The 19,297-nt window shown below is 44.3% G+C and overlaps 1 protein-coding gene across 1 annotated transcript in view; it reads left to right on the forward strand.

Moving 5' to 3' along the window:
• The first annotated feature begins 3,273 nt into the window (after positions 1-3,273).
• The window catches only part of AIRE (autoimmune regulator), a 28,772-nt gene continuing 12,748 nt past the window's right edge, over positions 3,274-19,297 (forward strand). Inside the window, exons 1-8 of the mRNA XM_015426812.1 lie at positions 3,274-3,297; positions 8,462-8,612; positions 10,164-10,338; positions 11,325-11,477; positions 11,827-11,898; positions 12,998-13,087; positions 15,537-15,658; positions 16,857-16,934. Coding sequence (XP_015282298.1) covers positions 8,463-8,612; positions 10,164-10,338; positions 11,325-11,477; positions 11,827-11,898; positions 12,998-13,087; positions 15,537-15,658; positions 16,857-16,934 — 840 coding nt within the window. The 5' untranslated portion in view covers positions 3,274-3,297; position 8,462. The remainder of the gene's footprint in view (positions 3,298-8,461; positions 8,613-10,163; positions 10,339-11,324; positions 11,478-11,826; positions 11,899-12,997; positions 13,088-15,536; positions 15,659-16,856; positions 16,935-19,297) is intronic.

Consider the following 19,297-nt stretch of genomic DNA (forward strand, 5'->3'; position numbering starts at 1 on the left):
TACATTTGTTGCAGTACCTCTTTAATAATTAAGGCCCTGATGCAGTGGCAAAGCAATTGTTTATCACCTTTTGGGATCATGTTGCTTTTTTTTTAGCCAAGTGTGAATAGAGTAGCTCAGAAGCAGTTATTTGCCTGCCAGAAACTGCAACCATCTTATCCACATGTATTTGCCAACATTAACCTTAATAGTAAACAGATTGAACAGGATCAATGACTAACAAATGCATTATATATGTGGAAGATGCCAAAACCTCAATTTCAGTGCTCAGCTGGGATTCATAAGAGAAGACCCGCAGATTCTTTAGGTTAAAGGCCTAAGACACAACTAGATGTAGCATTGGCACCTTCATCCCCAATGCCTGAATCATCTATCTGCTCACCCTTCTCTTTTTTCTGTTGTAGCAAGCAGGGCCCTGGTTGTGCTGTATGTCATAGCTAATGTATTTGAAACATGTAGAACATTGCAGAAGGTGAGACTGCTCTCAATATGCAGCAGTGAAAGAGAACATGAGATTGCTGAAGGGGTATAGAAAGGTTGGTGAAGGGGGGGAAATCGAAAAAGTTCAAAGTAGTCTTGACGAATGGGAATCAGGAAAGTGCTGCTTTTGAAGGAGATGTGTCCCATCCCCCCCCCCCAGTCATTTCCGCCAATATAAAGTATACACAGGTGCTACCTGCCTCATTGGGGAAAACAAATGAGAATGGTTTCATCTAGTTTGGTTATAAGAAATAGGGGTAATGAGGAATCTTCTTAGTAGGTAAACAAAAAGAGGATTAGATGAGAACTGGTGGTACGCGAGCAGCATCATTTCCCGGAACCCTTACCATGTGCTAGTAGAACAGACAGTGCTATGGAACAAAGGGAAATAACAGAGGGACTGGCTCTTGGAGGCTGGACTTGGTGAATATTGAGTCAAGGGGGGGGGGGGCTAATAAGGAATGAGTTGAAAATGATAAAGTGAAATTATAACAATGATTTTTTCCCAAGGTTAATATTGCCTTTTGGTAGATTCAGGTGGATAGCTATGTTGGTCTGAAGCAGCAGAACAAAATTTGAGTCAAGTAGCTCATTTAAGACCAACAAAGTTTTATTCTGGGTATAAGCTTAATTAGTAAAAACCCCTATAAAAGTGGCCCTGTGTGTGATTTTAGCTGCTTACTCATTTTGGTGATCATACCTTACTTTCAGCGGGAGGGAAGCTAAGCATCAGAGATAATGCCTAAGTATCATGGAACGTCCATAAATTCTGAGATTGCGCATAGTAGATGTCTGGAATAATTCAAGATGCTGGGATACTATTAGTAGTCTTGGGAGTTACGTCTGCTTTGCATGAACAGTAACCTCTGAAGCAGTTTAGAATTAGCCTGTGGAAAGCAAATCCACATGCTGTTTGTATTTATCAGCTCCCTCTCCCCCTGAATCACATGTACAAGAAAGTGAGGAAAGCATTGGTTTTCTGTAGAAAGTGAAGAATTCTGGGATCCACTGAAGGTCTGAAACAACTTGCAGTTTTCACTGAGGGGGGGGGGCATTTTGGAATGGGTGATTCCCACCAATTGCTCAGGGAGGCAGGATTAAACACTTCAGCTCCCTGTCTCCTGGGTGGGAGTTGCCCTGGCTCAATTTGCTTCCTGTCTCATTAGAGAGAGTAGCTTTGGGGCAAAGGTCTTCGCTCTTTTTTGGTTTTTTCTCCTAGAGCAATTTCATACCCTAGGGTGAGTTTCCTAACCTCTCCAACCTGTTCCTCTTTCTCTTCACACTTTCTTTCACACCTCCTCTTGGCTCTGCTGCTTAAATGAAAGCACTTAAAAATGTGCCTATGGTGGCATGCCAGGCTCCCTCATTGGATGCCCCCTCCCTCTCTTGGCTGCAGGTTTGGCCCCGGAGGGCTATGATGGCATGCCAGGCTCCTCTGTTGGACCCATCGCTGAACCAGAGGGATTGTTTCACCACAGCAGTTCTTCAGGGGGTAAGGAACTGTCTCTCCCCCCCCCCCCATTGTGGGCAGGTGGAATCTGCTTGGCTCAGCCAGATGTTTTAAAGAGAGCCATGAAAGAAGCTGCAAGGCATGCAAGAGCATTCCTCTCCCATCTCATCCCAGGGGTCCAAGTGCTCTAACCTGAGGTCACCCTCGTCTACCCACAAGCAAAGGTCTAGGCGTAGGGAAGAGCATGCTTCATCCTATTGGGACCTTTGCTCTTAGTGGCTCACCGAGGTGGCCTGCAAGGCTTCTTCCTCCACTGCCACCCCTGCCAAGGTCCAGGGCAGCCCCTCAGGAACAGACAGCCCCTCATCACAGTCGGAACCAAAGAGAGAGGTGGGAGAGTTTACCTCAGAGGAGGCACTCATAGTTGCTGACCAACCCACATGGCTGTTCAATGCAGATGGCTACCAGTCCCTCTTCTTCAAAGCCATCCTGGTCCTAGACCTCACATAAATCCCTGGCCCCCGAGAGGAACCCTCAGGGAGTAAATTCAGGCCCCAGGGGAGCAAAGAATTTTTTCCAGGGCTCCTTCCTCAGGTCGAGTTTCCTTTTCCTGATTTTTTTCCCCAAAAGGCTGATGATGGAAGAATGGGCCAAGCCTAAATCTCAGTTCCCAAATGTTAACAAAAACTTTATTCCTTGGCTTCTCAGACTATGGTATTCTTGCAGGTTCTCCTAGTGGATACTCCAGTAGCAGCTCTACAGTCGACTGGCCTGGCTTCAGAGGATGGTGTTGGATTCATAAAGGATAGATTGGACAGAAAAACAGTCTATGCACTATGGTAGTCCCAAGAGGCCATGGCAATGATCATCAGGGCAACAGTTAACTCTACCTTAATCTCTAGAGTAGCCATTGTGTGGGCCTTGAAGCTGGTGCAACTTCCGGCGACAGAAGGACAATAGAGGGTGCCAACCGTGTTCCCAAGGTGATTACCTTCCTAGCGAACACCTCTCTCAACACAGTGACCTTTACATCCTGCTCCATGGCAGCTGCTCTATGGCCAGATGTGCTCTACAACTCTTTGCATGGCAAGCAGATCCCCATTCAAAGTCCATAGTAATAGCCTGCCCACTCCAAGATAGAAAGCCATTCAGGGACTGTCTCAACAAGATCCTGGTGGAACTAGAGATAATAAGAAGGCCACGGCCAAGAGTCCGTGGAAGGACCATAGGAGATCCCTTCCCTCATTCCTCTCATTCCTATTACATCACAGGTTAGACCAGATCAAAGGAGGACCAGTAGTCAAGCACCTGAAGCCCCTTTCAAGAGGCTCCCATGCCAATAGATCTTCCCAGCTTCAGTCCTACAGGTATGATGAACCTGATTGGCTGGGCAAACAAGGAAACCATGATGCCAGGGACATTCTGGTGGGTGGGTGCCTTCAGGGATTCCAACCCAGTGGCTTCAATTTCAACCAGACCACAGTTCTGCAAATCATCCAGTTTGGCTATGCCATAAGATTTTGCAGTTTTTTCAGTCTGCCTCTTTTATTCTCCCAAATGTGTCTCTCTCTCTCTCTCACACGCACACACACACAAGACACCTACCAAAGGTACAGGCTATAGAGCCAGTTCCTTCCTGCAAACATTGCTCAGAAGTTTACTGTGTATTCTTGGTGCCTGAGAAAACCAGGAACTGGAGGGCCATTCTCAACCTGAAGTTTGAACAGGTCACTTCTGTGTGGAGATGCGTCCATCTGACGTCCATCTATCTCACAGAAGCCTACTTAAATATTTGGATCCTTCTAGGACATCACAGGTTTCTCCAGTTTGCCTCCAGTTCAAGGCTCTACCCTTTGGCCTAGCATTGGCTCCTTGGGTCTTATCCAAGGTTCCTGTAGCTCTAATGGCCCTGATTGGCCGGCAAGAAATTCAAATCCATCCTTAATTTGATGACATCCTGATCTGTTCTCTCACTCAGGAGCTAGCAATCATGGACATCATCAGAACATGCCCTGGCTCCGCTTTAATCACGAAAAAGGCTCTTGAAGGGCTACAACACAGAAACACAGGAGTGAGGGGGTTTCCGTTACGGCGCGACGACGGGCGGGAGCTTGGGGCTGAGCTCCGAGTCGCCCGAACCTTTTTTGCTTTTTTTCGAGCCCCCCGGCGACGGGGGAGCACAACCTACACTCCCGTAGAGAGTGTAGGCGCATGGGGCTTTGTGCTGGCCCCTCCCGTAATTTGGCAAATGCGGGGGGGTGACCAGAGGCGCCCTGAAGCAGGAGCGAGGAATGGTAAAGAACATGGCTGCCATGTTCTGAAGAGACGCTGCCAGCCAATCTGTTTTTAAAGTTCTTATTTTTCCATTTGGATGATACATCACACTGAATAACTTGTTGCAAGTTGGAGGAATAACCCCGAGGGATTCGCCCCCTTTTGGATGAAAGAAGCGGCCATGAAAAGTTCTTGGGGAGCTCTGAATGATAAGCAAAATGGGGTAAGAGACATTCTACTGCTGAAAGTTTATTATGCCCCTTAAAAAATACAAGTGACTCTGGAGAGGTGCACACCAGACAGAGCGCATAAGGATCCCAAGAAATGACCTAGCGAATGCAAGTACAAACGTGAGTGAAGCTATGATCCAGCAAACAATTGATAAATCGTTACTAGTAAAGCAGCCCCAAACAAGCGGAAGGGGGAGGGGAATGCCCGATCCTGAAATGACTGAGTTTAAAGTGGGAGGCTGAAAGGGCGGCCTGAAGAAAGCGAATTGCGACGAAGTGTGTGGCGGATCAGTAAGAAAGTGATAAATTTCAGTCTTACGGAGAACTTTTAAACTTTCCTCTTGTATAAACAATGATTCAGCGGGAGACAAAATGGCGATGAAAGCGAAACTTAAAACATGAACTGCCAGCACAGCATCGACGGTCGCTAGACCGGAAGTAACCACAGACTTTCCCAAACTGATTGATGTAGCTTTGCACCCTCTACTGGACCAGATGACCAGCCTTAACGGTCAAGCGGGAGATGTTGCAAAAGGAACTCAAAAAAATGTCAGCGAGAAAGAAATAAAGTGGTTGTTCCTGAAGCAACAACAGAAAGCGGAAGATGGACCTGAGAAAGTGGAGGAGAACAAAGACACAGAAGAAGAAGAAAAGAGAAATATGGGGAAGGCTGTGATACCATCTCGAAGAGTCTGGCAAACTCTTTAAATCTGAAGCAGAACTAAAAATTAATTTGGACTTTAATAAGAGGAAAGGAAATTGCAAATTAGCTTGACTCTGATAGCTTGTTGTCTATTTTAACGCATAACTTCAATTCTATGATATTTACACTTTAGTTAAAGAGACTGTGATTGCTTGCTTGACATGTTTGCATTAGTAATCTCCATGCTCTACTACTATGTTAACAGAGACGTATCAATAACTTTATATGTCTGTATTATGGATCCTTGTTACTCTTATTTTAGGTTTTTCCATTACCCTGACCCTGTAGTTTTGTAGATTAGAAAATAAAAAATTTTAAAGACAAAAATAAAGAAACTGGGAGCCTTGTCAGCCAGAAAAAGCCCGTGTGTCTTCTTCCACAAGGATAAGGTGGTGCTCAGGCCAGATCCCTTCTTCGTTAAGGTGGGCTCTTCAGAGGAGTCAGGAGACTCACCTCCCTTCCCTCTGCCTGCATCCTAGCCACCCCAAGGAGAGAGAGTGGCACTTCTCAGACCGCCAGAGGGCCCTCATAATCTGCACCCAATGTACAGAATCCATCAGAAAGACGGGCTCTTTTTTCAGTTTGTTAACAGCCCCAATTAAGGGAAGGTGTTGTCTAGATCGGCCATCACCTACACCATTTGACAGTGCATCTCCCATGCCTATAAGGCAAGCAGGATTCTGGTTCCAGTAGAGATCATGATCCACTCAGTGAGATGTGCAGCCACTACCATAGCCTTTGATCATCAAGCCTCGGTGGAGGAAATATGCAAGGTGGCAACATGGTCTTCAGTCTCTACCTTCATCAGACACTACAAACTTAATTCCTTCTACTCAGCCAATGCAGCCTTCGTGAGTAGTGTGCTGCAAGATATGGTGGAAGATTGTCAGTTTCCATCTGTCACTGGAACACCACTATTGGAAGTCCCATTCCAAGATACCCTCCTCCTCAGAGAGAGAACAGAACCTTGGATACTCGCTATGAGGGTCCCTTCTGCTCTGAAATTAGGAGGGCAAGAACAACAACAAAAAGAAAGAACAGAGGAATGTCTTCAAAAGCAGGATCCTGAGTCTGACCAAATCTGTATGATCAATTTGCAGGTGAAGATGCCTGCTGTCTCTAATTCTTCTTTAATCTTGCTCATAATCTGCTTCTCTGGTTGTCATCCGTTATGCTTCTAACAGTGACTTACCTGTTTTGGTTGTTTTTAAAATCTCTGTTCTGTTCCTTCCTGTTCCTGTGTCCATTAGCTCATGAAGTAACCAAACTGAGTCAGGGTGACTCCCACCTGAGGGACAGGAGGTTGAAGAGTTTAGTCCTGCATCCCTGAGCAATTGGTGGGAATCACCCATTCCAAGATTTATTTGTTTATTTATTTATTCAATTTGTTATCCCGCCCTAATCCCTAAGGGTCTCTGGGCGGCTTACAGAGAGTGCTAATCACATTTACAGAATCTAACCTAGGGCCAAAGATATACAGGGGTGGTGACTACCCTACCAGGCACCCTTTTTGCGGCGGATCTTCGGTCGTTGTCCTGTTTTTGCGGGCGGTAGTCGGCGGCGTCCTTTTCTGGTGCTGGTCTTTGGAGTTCCCTTCTTCTGGCTGTAGCGATTCCATTTCCGGCCAGGACCACTCGCACTTCCGCACATGCTCCGCTGCGGCCTCTGTCCCGATGAGGCTCCGGCCTGTCGCGTTGCTCGGCCTCCATGCCAGTTGGTCCGGCCTCCTTCGCTCGCTCGCTCCTTGCCTCGCCAGCCACCATTTTTCTCCGCCGCCGCCGTCGACCACTGCTTCGCTTCGCCACTCGCCGCTGCAACACAGGGACGGGTGCCTCCCCGCTCTAGTAGCAGGTACCCATTGGTCTAATCGCCCTTTAACGGGCTTTCGAGCCGCTGGGTGGGCGGGAGCTGGGACATAGGGCCGGGGTGGGGCTCAAACAGCCAAAGCTGTTCGGCCAGATGTATGTGCAGGCATCTCTTACCGCCTGCGCCACCGCTCCTTTCTAATCTCAGAGCCATGGTGAGTATTCAAGGTTCTGTTCTTACGTGGAACCTCTCGTTAACAAGCTGCTTAGAGGTGTTCAGAGGAGTGCAGAAGGGATCATTTGTGGGCCCAAGGATTTCTTCCAATCAGTCTGAAATAAAGGATTCCTTTTGACTATTAGCTGGGGAGGCTGTTCTCTAAGATAACTGGTACCAGTCTTCCAAAAGCTAGTAAAATATAAATTTTGTTAAATTCTGCTGGTGCTATGAAGATCCATCCATAATCTGACAGCTTCCAGCTTGACTCTGAGAGACTCACAGGTTTCTGCTGTAACGGCAACAGGGGACAAGACCCACCATATTCTGACGTGGCTACATCCATAACCTGCAGGTTCTGCTGTTCTCTTCCTCTGGCCCACAAGTTTCTCCAAGCTCTGCTCCTAACCTGCTACATTCTGCCACAGCACCATCCCATACTGATATGGCTCTGCCTGCCCTGGATTAAGCTCTTTCCAGGGGGGTTAGTATTTTTTAAATCAGCTGCAATGATACAATGTAGTAACAAGCATGGTGGTTATTTCTTCATGTCTGTTTCATTATGGGTACCCCCTTTAGACACTATACCATTTTTCTAAATTATACTCAATTGAGCCTTTTGTATTGAGGGTGTGGAACTCCACTGGAGCATTAAAAATAAAACTGCTACCCAGATACAGTGTAAAGTTTCTGTCTTCTACTCATGTAAGGTAATATACAGGGAATGCAGGTGGAACAAGGTGGGGTGAAGCTCTCAGATCCCAAAGCAGCCAAATAGGCTTAATTGGACAGTTTCAGCTTCCTAAATTCATCAGAGCTTCATTGCTGGAATTATATGAGCTATTTGATAAGGTGGGTTTTTTTGCTACTCTATAACCACCTACATACCCATCCCACTCATCCTTGCATAAAAAAGGGAACAAGGAAAGGCAGAAAAAATAATAGATGCTGCTATCAATGTGACAAGTGAGGTCAGTATTGCTGCCTGTTAGTAAGGACAAACAGTGGGGAAAAGAAAAAAGGGATTAGTAAAAGACCACAAATAATAGAAAAATAATGATGTTAACATTGGAGATACATCTGAGGGGACAATAAAAGGTTGCACTGATCCAGGATGCTGTTGCATTTTTACTTTAGAAGGGAGGTTTAGTCCACACAGCAGGTTCAATTGTACAAAAGATGCATGTCCTTTCCTTGTACCTGCCATTAGAAAACAGATATTCCACGAATAATGCTGAGATTGTGATGTCTTCAAGTAAGTAATCAGATACTCCTAACTGCCCTGTAGACCTTATTCTGTGACAGGATGTTCAGTTCTGACAGGCCTTTGGGAGAAGGGGACCTGAGGAAGTTACTGAAGCTGTACCGCACAGAAATTTCAATGGCAGTGGATGATGTCTTCCCATTGCTTCATGGACTTGTGGATCACGATGTTGTCACTGAAGAGATGTTCAAGGTGAGAAATGCATAGTTATGAAAAATAATCTCATTCTCATGGCATGGGGGGGTTGTATCCCATCTTGATGAAAAGTAGGCACTAATTCTCTGGTAAATGGGAAGATAGGAAATGTAAGAGATCCTAATGTATTGGTGGTGTTTGTGGATCTGTTTTGATACTTTTTGATTTTCAACTCACGGTGACCTTTCTTCAGGAATTTCCATATGCCATATTCTGCTCCTATATGCCTTTATCTGAGTCTAGTTATTGAAAAAGAGTTCCATCAGAAGTTGATTGAGTGTAGTGTTTCATCTGCATTTGGTCATGAATCTCAACATATTCTCTGGAAGGCTGGTGTCCCAATTTGCTCATATCATTGGTGCCTTTTGAAAATCCCTGAACATATCTCCAAAACTGTAAATCTGGTGCTCTGTAAAACTATGTGTGTATGACACTGTCTTATATCAAATCAAGCCAGTGATTCATATAGTTCAGTATTGTCTGCTTCAATGGGCATGGCAGCAGTTCTCTAGAATCTTGCCAAAGGTCTCTTCTGACACCTGTTGCTTCAGGTCTTTTTACTGGAGGCACCATGGATGGGACCTGGGGGGTTCTGCAAGCAAAAAAGGGTACATTACCACTGAGCTACTGCCCCTTTCCTAGCAGCTGTACTGTATAGTAGACATCATTTCACACATGCTGAATAATGCACTTTCAAGGCACTTTGCAGTTGGATTTTACTTGGTGAAATGGCAAAATCCAGTTGAAAGTGCATTAGTCAAGATGTGTGAGTGTGCTGAAGTGTGTCTTTTTTCTTTTAAGCTGTGGGTGATTTTCTTGCTAGTTAAGGAGTACTTGTGCTATAGCAGCTTCCAGTTCTTTGTTTTATTGTTTGTTATTTTTCTGTTTTCACAGTTTCAGTATTATTGGTGTTTCACATCTTAAGGATGTTCTGCAGATTTTTTTTTGTACTTTTGCATTTTGTGTGTGTGCACGTACGCACATGTGTGTGTGTGTGTGTGCACGCGCCCTTGCCTGGAAGTCATGGCAACCTCTGGCGACTCCTATTGGGCCATGGAGGATGTTCAGAGAAGTGGCTTGATAGCCTGCCTCCCAGCCTTGGTAGTCTTTGGAGGTCTCCCTTCCAAATACTTACCAGGGTCGGCCCTGCTTAGTTTCTGAGATCTGATGCGATTGGGCTTGCCTGGGCTATCCAGGGCAGGGCAGGGTGTTTTGCAGATTTGAAGCGTATGTTCCTACACTATAACTCTCACCCTTGACACAGAGAGTGCTCCATTTTTGTGTTATACCTCTGAGGATGCCAGTCACAGCTACTGGCGAAACATCAGGTTCTACAATGCCAAGACCACGGCCACACAACCCGGAAAATCTACAGCAACTAATGAACTCCGGCTGTGAAAGCCTTCGACAACATATCTCACTGTAACTGTTAGGTTTCTTTTCCTGTAGGTGATAGCTAACAATGAAATGTTTTCTGAGTTCCTTAACTGAACAGACTGATCCACTTGAGGACTAGATTAACTTGGGCTTTTCCCCTCCTTCTTGAAGGACACTATCCGTATGAAGGAGAAAGAGGGCTGCCACAAGGCTTTTCATGCCATGTTGACATGGCTGCTGAGTCAGGAGTCTCCTTCTATCCAGGACTTCTGGAGGGTCCTCTTCAAGGATTACAACCTGGAGAGATATTCCAAGCTCCAATCCATTTGGAGCAGCTTTCCCAAAGGTATCAACTGAGATCACTCTAGCCCAGAAGAAACTGAACTTTCTCCTGTGGTTGAATTATATTTGGGGAGGGGGGGATATATTTCCTTCGTCTTTAGATCAATTGATCTTCACACAAGAATCTTTTTTCACCCTTGGAAGCCCACAGTCACAAAAAGCTCACTGGCTGCGATCACACACACTAAATAATGCACTTTTAATCCACTTTCAGTGCACTTTCCAACTGGATCTTGCTGTGTGAATTGGCAAAATCCAGTTGGGAAGTGCACTGAAAGTGCATTATTTAGTGTGTGTGATTGTGTGTGAGAGCCAGTTTGGTGGTGTGGTTAAGTGCGCGGACTCTAATCTGGGAGAGCCGGGTTTGATTCCCCACTCCTCCATTTGGGCAAGCCGTAGTTCTGATAAGAGCTGCTCTTGAAAAAGCAGAGCTCCCTCAGCCCCACCTACCTCACAGGGTGTCTGTTGTGGGGAGGGGAAGGGAAAGGAGTTTGTAAGCCGCTCTGAGACACCTTTGGGTAGTGAAGGGCGGGGTATAAATCCAATCTCTTCTCTTCTTCTTCCTAAGGAGAGTTACACTCTTCTAAATCCATTGAAATCAATTGCTTTAGAATGCTGTAACTCTGTAAAGGATGGCACTGTTAATGGGGGGAGCAGGATGGATACTTCCTCTGCTTTAAAACTGCTGCTCGAGAGGAGGTTACTAATGGTGGCTACCCATATATGCAACAGTCAACTGGCATGGGGAAAACATTTCCTGTCCCTTTAGTAGAGGTTTAGTGTGTGGAAATGAGCAGCTGAAGCTTTTCATGGCATGAAGGTATTTACTGCAGACCAAACTGATATTAAAGACACAGGTAGAGAGACCAGTGTAAAAGTTGTCAACCCTACCCATATCTGATGCGGCTGATTTTAACCCATTTTACCTAGTAGTATGTCGGTTTTATTGAATAATATTTGTTTGGCTTTTCTCTCCCCACCCCCCTTCAGATATGGATCTTGGCAGGCATCGCAAGGCAAGGAAACTCCCAGCCAGCCCTAAGATACTGGCTCAGCACAAGTCTCATGGAAAGCGAAAGGCAACAGAGGAGAAGGAGCCTTCCCACCACCCTCAGCCTCTAGTGAAAGGCGACCCACACCTTGGTATAGAAATACTTGCTGGGGTTGGAATTTAGCAGAAATGTGCAACAGATAACATTTAAATGTTACCTCTAAACACATACATACCAAGTTCAAATTATGACACATAAGCCCCAAAGGGAGAATCCCATTTATGTCAGCATTATGTGTTTTCTTTCTTTGTAAGCTATATTCATGTTAAACATGACATGATGTTGGGGGCTCCACTAAATTTCCTCCCGTAAGTGTTTCTCTGCAGATGCTTTATGAGCTTCTGACCAAGGCTCAAAGCACCTATGTTAGTTTAATGGGATGCATACCTGCTGTACATCTTGCTTTCAGAATGTTGTAACCCTGTATTATGGATCAACAGGGTCTCTGTCCAAGGCAAAAGCAGTGAAGAAAGCAGAGAACACTGAAATTCAGCATTGTCCACCTCCAAATGGTAAGCACTTTGCTTTGCCATACCCATGCTGATTCCATTACTATTTGAAGCACTGTCTTTCCTTATTCCTTGTCTCACAGTTCAAAAAATTGCACAATAGGTCATTTCTTATAATATCGGTGGCATTTTCAGCATCCAAAGCACTTTTTTTGCAGTCCTTATCCTACGAGGACCCTGCAAGTTAGTTTAGACCGAAAAGTAACTGCTCTCTCATGACTACGTAGGAACTTCCATGGAAGAGCAGTGATCTGAGCTCCGGTGTGCCATATCCAATCCTAGTATACAATGGAAGGTTCTAAATTAGCCCCAAAGGCAACTCGAGTTGAACAAGTCCAAATTACTGTTTGAATCTTTTGTTCCATGATTCACTTCCATCCTGTCTCACAAATCAGTTGGAAATTAGACTTTCCTCTTGTAACTTTATCACCTTTTGTACCAGACAGAATGAACAGGGGTGGGTAGCTTGGGGAAAAGGCAAGGGAGAACATGGTTATGCCACTTTGGTTAACTGACAATGTTCCCTCTAAGCTGAGTTAGTGTGAGCTAGCTCACAGTTTTTTAGGCTCACACATTTTTGTCTTAGCTCAGGAAGGATGGCTCCAGAGCAAACTAATTTATGCAGTAGCCAAATAGCTCGCTCACAATAGCTCACAAAGTAGAATTTTTGCTCACAAGACTCCACAACTTAGAGGGAGCAAGGGTTTGGGTGGTGAGTATGCACCTTTTTCTAAACCTTGGCTAAATCTAGATGGGATTTATTTTATTTTATTTTTTGGCTTTCAAATAAGCAGTGAAGTTTGAATTCAAAAATTGTAATATCTGGAGGTTCCTTTTTAAATTCTCGGTCTTTTTCAGTGTAAGATGTGCATTATCTGCTGCACTGCAATGACTTTTAGAGTAGTTAAGCAAGTAATGGTGTTGCTGTAGACAAAGAAATATGAGGATGGGACTTGGCTAAATCTAACAGTGAGAATAGTGAGCAACCATTTACTGTTTCTGTTCTCAAAGCTCTCTCCTCTGTAGCCTTTATATATTATGGGTCCCGAGATATTTACGACTATTTTTGAAACAACTGGCCTTCAGATTTTATCTGCTTCAGCTGAGAAGGCTGCCCTTGTGACACCCAGTGAAAAACCAGTAACCAGTGGGGATGTAGAAGGAATTTTTCTCAAGCAGGTTTTTGAGTCAGGTATATATTCACTTATTCTCAACCTGGCACTGACTTAGATGGCCCAGGCAAACCAATCTTGTCAGAAGTTAAGCATGGTTGGCCCTAGTTAGACTTGGGTGGGAGACCACCAAGGAAGTCTAGGGTTGCTCCACAGAGTCAGGCAATGGCAAACCACCTCTGAATGTCTCTGGCCTTGAATGCCCTACAGGGTTGCTATAACTCAACTGTGATTTGATGGCGCTTTTCATCACTATCATTCTCATACTAATAATTAACTGGTTCAAGGATAGCAGTGACTATGGAAGTTGTACAGGAATAGGACTCTGTTTATAGCAGGTATATGCAATATAGTGACTTTGGCCTAAGTTCAACCCATAGATTGAAAAATCTAGTAAAACGTTTTGTGTTCCATACAGGACTGTAGTGTTGTGACATTTGCTTCTGCCTCTGTGTTGTTTTAAGAGCTGCATTGAATGCCCATCTAGTCCAGCAGTCTTCCAAAAGTAGAGGCCAGCCAAATGCCCCTGGGAAGTTCTCCAGCAGAAGATGATAGTGGTTAGCTACCCATGGTTGTTAGCAGGACTAAGCCTTGGGTGGTTAGCAGCTTCTAACAGAAAAATCACGTTTGATGGAGATGGAGATGTTCAGAGATGCCATTGCAGGGACACGTTCCTCTGGAAGCAAGAGTACTGAACAGTGCTTTTGCGAAAATGTATTTGTTTAAAAGACTATGAAATGAGGGGGAAATATTATAATAATGCACTAGAAAATGTAGGCACTGCTCATAAAAATTAGTGCTGGTTAATGCATCTGACAAGATGGAGGCACACCAGCTTTCTTTCTCCATACAGTGACTCCTTGCATCCAGGACCCCACTAGAGCATTGTAACTGGTGCATTCAGGAAGGGTGGATAGTCAAAAGGAATTGTAATTTTTGATATGCTTTTACTGAAAGTGAAAACAGCCATTTGCAGCCTGATTCTATGTTTATTTAGAAGGTACCAGAGGTCATTTCAGGGGGGAACACGGGGGAACGCAGTTCCCCCGGGTGAGGTGCAGGGGGGCGGGGCACATGACGAAGCCCCTGCTTCCGGCAACCCCGCTTCCAGCCCTCATTCAGCCAGGAGGAGGCAGGAGAAGAGGGAGGGTAAGTTGCTTCCTCCCCGCCTCTCCCCACCCCCGCCTGCCTGGGGCCAGGGAGGGCCTTTGCGGGGCTTCCTCGCACTCCCGCTGGCCTTGCAGGTCCACTGCCGGGCCCCTGATGTCAGGGGGTGTGGCATATGCTAATGGGTTATGCTAATGAGTTCCCCTAGCTCTTTTTCTACGAAATGACCCCTGGAAGGTACCACCAGCCTCTTCATAGAGAATTTCAAAGAGGAAGCACCATCCCAGTGAAAGTCCTTACAGTTTGGTTTTTGTGTTTTGTCATTGCCAAAATTCGTGTGAGGTTAGTTCACAGATGGAAGACTGGGATGAGATGTCACCTAGTGAATAGGTAATAGAGCAGGCAGTTGACCCCAGGTGTCCCCAAATCCAGCATTCTGCCCACTTTAATTTATTTATTTATTTGCATTTTTACCCCGCCCTCCCCGTGAACTTTAACTCTACAGAACAGGTCTGACATTCTTATTTATTTATGTATTCATTATTTTGATTTATATCCTGCCCTTCCTGCAAGCAGGTTCAGGGCGGCTCACAGAAATAAATATAATACAGTCTTAAAATAATTCAGTCAAATGAAATAACAATATTGGATCAGTACAATAGAACCAGTTTAAAACATTTAAAGTGGGCAGTGCAATATTTTCAGTTTCTACAGCCTGGAAATAAATAAATGGGCCAATGCCCATAATGTCTTAATATTATTCTGTTTTCCTGTGCTTCAGAGGGCATACCTAATCATGACATTTTTTAATCTTGGTGGATAGGTGAAGAAAAAAGTATTTGCCATATATGATTGTCCAGTACTTTTTGGCAAGGAATAATTGGATCAACATTCCAGTTATAGTTAAAATGTCTCAATTCAAACTATACCAAAATATGTCTAAGGAAACGTAAATATAGTTTTGTGGTGTCATGTTTGACTTAAGAAGCTATTGTTAGCCACTGGCTGGGAAGCCAAAATTAATCATGGTTTAAAGTGGACTTGTGAACTTGTGAACAATGGTGTGATCCTTGAATTAAAAAACCATAGTTACAGCAAACGCTCAGCCTTTTGAGGGCCTTGCACTTCAGAAATGGGAGTGAATGTATCAGTCTGAGAAGAAGATAGATAATGGAATCATGGTTTTAGGCTATGTCATGTCTGTTGTATGTTTGAACACTCAGACCAGGGTTTGGAGTTTAACCTATAATTAGCATGAACCATTGTTTGGCTTGATGTCTGAACTGGGCCAATTAACATGTTCCCTGTTAGAAAAAGGTCAACTGATTTCAGCATAAACTTAATGTAATCTTCCTTTTCCAGGAGATATTAAGAAATGCATCAAAGTTGGTGCTGAGTTTTATACCACAAGGAAACTGGAGGGTCCTGGAGAGAAGAACAGAGCTTGTGAACAAAAGCCCAAAGAATCACAGGCCCCTGAATATGTATGTACCACACGATGTTTCTGTCTCCCTCAGACTTTCTCAGACCCTTTTGCAATGAAGAGTATCCTACACTGTACTGGCTCTACCTGTACATGTTAACTCAGTACTAGTTCACGCAGCCACAAGTTCATGGTAGTCATGTGTTTGTTTCCTTTTTGTTTTAACATAGCGATTGTAGTATGATTATTTTAATATAAACTACTTGTGGCCTGTTATCAGAGAAATGAGGATATAATTATTGCCTATGAGGATGTGATTATCAACTTATGGGGGCCAGAGGCATTCACTATACACACCACTATATATCCCTAGTATCTTAAATGCTATCTCTGTGTTGTAATCAAACTGTTATAAGCTGACAAGTGGGATATAAATATAATTAAAAATACATTTGCCCCGAGTAGATGCTTTTATTTGTATAGCACCCATATAGCTTTGCAGCTAGTTCTGCATGCCAGCATTTCATCCCTCTGCCTTGATGCAAAACAAACAAACAAACAAGTCACATGACCCAAAGTTGTCAGCAGCTGAAAGAGTTGGTTCAGCAAGCCCAGAGGTTGTGCGTGTCAGTCTTTAGTACTCCATCCCATTTCCTGAGCCCTTCATTCATTCGGCCTTTTTTGTTCACAGCTCCGCTTGGTTCATATCTGTGGGGAGACTATGGGTTGCCTGTTTGTGCGTTATGTTTTCTCACTCTTCCTTAAAGAGTAACAATGAAAACTCTCTTGCCGAACCTATAGCCTTATTCTCTGGATTATATGTGCCTCAATGTCTCTCGCACAAAGTCCTGGAGATGCCTGTTTCTTCCCCTATGACCAAACTGCTGTAGAATGTCCAACAGGAAATATACTGTTAGTAGACTGCTGAAAGAGAGTTCTCTTTTCCCAAGAAATATTTTTATTAACATAAAATAATTCCACAATTTACATCAGAACAAAGAAAACAATATAGATGGTTGCACATATTATCCTTATATGCATTGTTCCAAAAATGTGTAAGTAAAATACATCTTCCCCCGTGAATTTATCTATAAACATGCCTTTTTCTGTTGCTGTGCTGCAGATTCACTTTGATTATGCCATATGTTGGCGGGAGGTGAACCAGAGAGGAGCAGTGGGTTGATTTCTTTGTCAAGGTGCAAACGTAGCCTGTAGCCAACGTATTCCTTCGTACATCCTAACACTTCTTTTGTCTTCAGAAGGGAGAACAGAAAGGAAGTTTGCAGGACAAATGTCCCACGATCTCTTTCCATACTGTTGACCCAGCCCTCCAGCAGGTAATGGGAAGAATATTTTTTTCTTCCTCTACATTAGTTTAGTTTATCATTATTACGGTCTTAAGACCAACATATAGAGTAAGCATAATATGTGAGGGATCCTCTACATTAGGATAATGTCTTTTCCAGCCCCCTGTCTATGTTGTTCACATTTTCTTTTGTTTTATCCCTCTGCTGCTCTTTGTACAATTCATGTCGTGTGAATACCTGAAGCTGCCTTATACTGAGTCAGACTATTGGCCTTTTGAAGTCAGCACCGTCTACTCAGACTCGCAGCAGTTCTGCAGAGCTTCAGGAGTCTCACGTCACCAACTCCTGGTCTTTACAGATGATGCTGAGGACGGGACCTGAGAACTTCTGCATGCGCTGCAGGTGGTCTGCAGCTGACCCACACCTTCTCCCCATGTACAGTCTATACAGGCCTGTCTGCATAGGCTTTGTCCTCTTGGGGCTGTGGGATGTTCTAGCAGTCAGACTCTTTAGTAACATAGGCAGTTAATGCACCATTAAACAATTCCACTATTTCGTTTTATCCTAGTTGTATCCCATCCTTCTTCCAGGGGTTTTTATTTTTTTTATGTCATATTCCTGGTGAAGTAGATTAGGGTGAGAGAGTGAATGGCTCAAAAGTCACCCAGTGGATTTTGTGGCTCAGCAAGGATTTGAACTCGGGTATCCCCAGTCCCAAGTTCAGCACAATATCCATTATATCACAGTGGCTCTTCAGAGTGCAAAAAAAAACCCAAAAAAAAACCCTCTGAAATTTTGAATTCCCTGGAACTGGAGTTTGAAGGAACAATCAAGCAAAAGAGGGACGGTTTAATAGATGGGAAGTTGTTAAATGCTGCAATAAATAATGTTTAAAGGAAAATGAACATAAGGACATAAGAGACGCCAATGTTGGATCAGGCCAAAGACCCATCCAGTCCAACACTCTGTATCACACAGAACACCAGGTGCCATCAGGAGGTCCACTAGTGGGGCTAGGACACTAGAAGCCATCCCACTGTTGACCCCACCCCCCAAGCACCAAGATGACAGAGCATCACTTGCCCCAGAGTCCCTACCTATACCTTGTGGCTAATAGCCACTGATGGACCTCTGCTCCATATTCCTATCTAATTCCCTTTTGAAAATGTGGAAGAGAAGCATCTGAGTAGTGGCTTAATATAAATGTGTGCAAAAGTTAGCAACACTTCAGTAGTATTTACATTTTATGCTGCAGACTTGTTTCCCTCATTTCTCCTACACGTACTTATGGGGGACATGGTAGCATCTGAAGGGGACTCTGGTGCCTCTAGAGAAATGCAGCAGGGCACAAGTTAGAGAGCTGTGACCCAAAGGAGTCCTCCAGCTCATCGTCCCATGTCTTCAGCCTACGGGACACATCCCCCTTCTGCAGACATTGTGTTTTTGCTAAGAGGCATGTTGTGGACCCCAGGAAAAGCAGGTGTCGTCTGAAGCGTAAGGCAGCCCTCACTTTCACATTTAAAAACTCCTGAGATTGGAAGCTGGCTGAGAGCTCGATTATGAATCACGGTCTTTCCCCGCATTTAGTTTAAATAACGTTTTTTAAATTGAGCAACTAGGATTGCTTTATTGTGGTAGAGAATGGTGTAGGAATAGAGGGAAATGCTAACCCTTTCTTCCTGTGCTATTTTCTTGCTGAAAAAGGACACCTCCCTCTCCCCCCCCTCCCCTCTGTTCTGTTCTCCTTAATAAAGCAATCCTGGCAGCTAAATTCTCAAAATGAACACAAGCTACTTTAAGCATGATGCTTATTTTGGATGTGTAAAGTGTAGTTGATCTCTAATATGGGAAATGGGAAGAAGCATGGATTGCATAAACTTTTCCTGAACCATTCTTTTCTTACATCTGCCTTAAAAAAAAAAAAAAGTGTTCAAAGTAATGCTGAATATACATCCTTCCATCAAGGCAGCCGTTCAGCTACAAATCATGCCCAAACCGACGGGAGTTAACAGAGATGCTGCAGACAGTCCTTTGGTCTGAAATCTGCCCTTTCTACATAGGAAATAGGTGCTTAGAAGGCTGTTGCGAAATTCTCCAACACAAGTCATAGCTGAGGGGCACTTGGAGAGCTACTCTTTGCACTCACTGATACCTTGTAGTTTAGCACACTAACTCTCATTACTTCCACCAAAGCCCACTGCATGGCTGAGGTTAGTTTGTTATGCCCTGACAGTGCCACCTGACTTGGGAAGCCCCAGGTTTCCTACGTTATCTACCTGGATTTGTGCCAGGTTCCCTGAAGGGACAGGGTTTGGTCAGGATAAACATTTTTCCTTGACAGAACTTGTCCTTCTTGTGCCAAGATGGAATTCCCCAAAGATTTTAAAACTAAC

This window comes from Gekko japonicus, unplaced genomic scaffold, assembly GCF_001447785.1.
Source record: "Gekko japonicus isolate JY-2015 unplaced genomic scaffold, Gekko_japonicus_V1.1 scaffold14, whole genome shotgun sequence".
NCBI lineage: Eukaryota > Metazoa > Chordata > Lepidosauria > Squamata > Gekkonidae > Gekko > Gekko japonicus.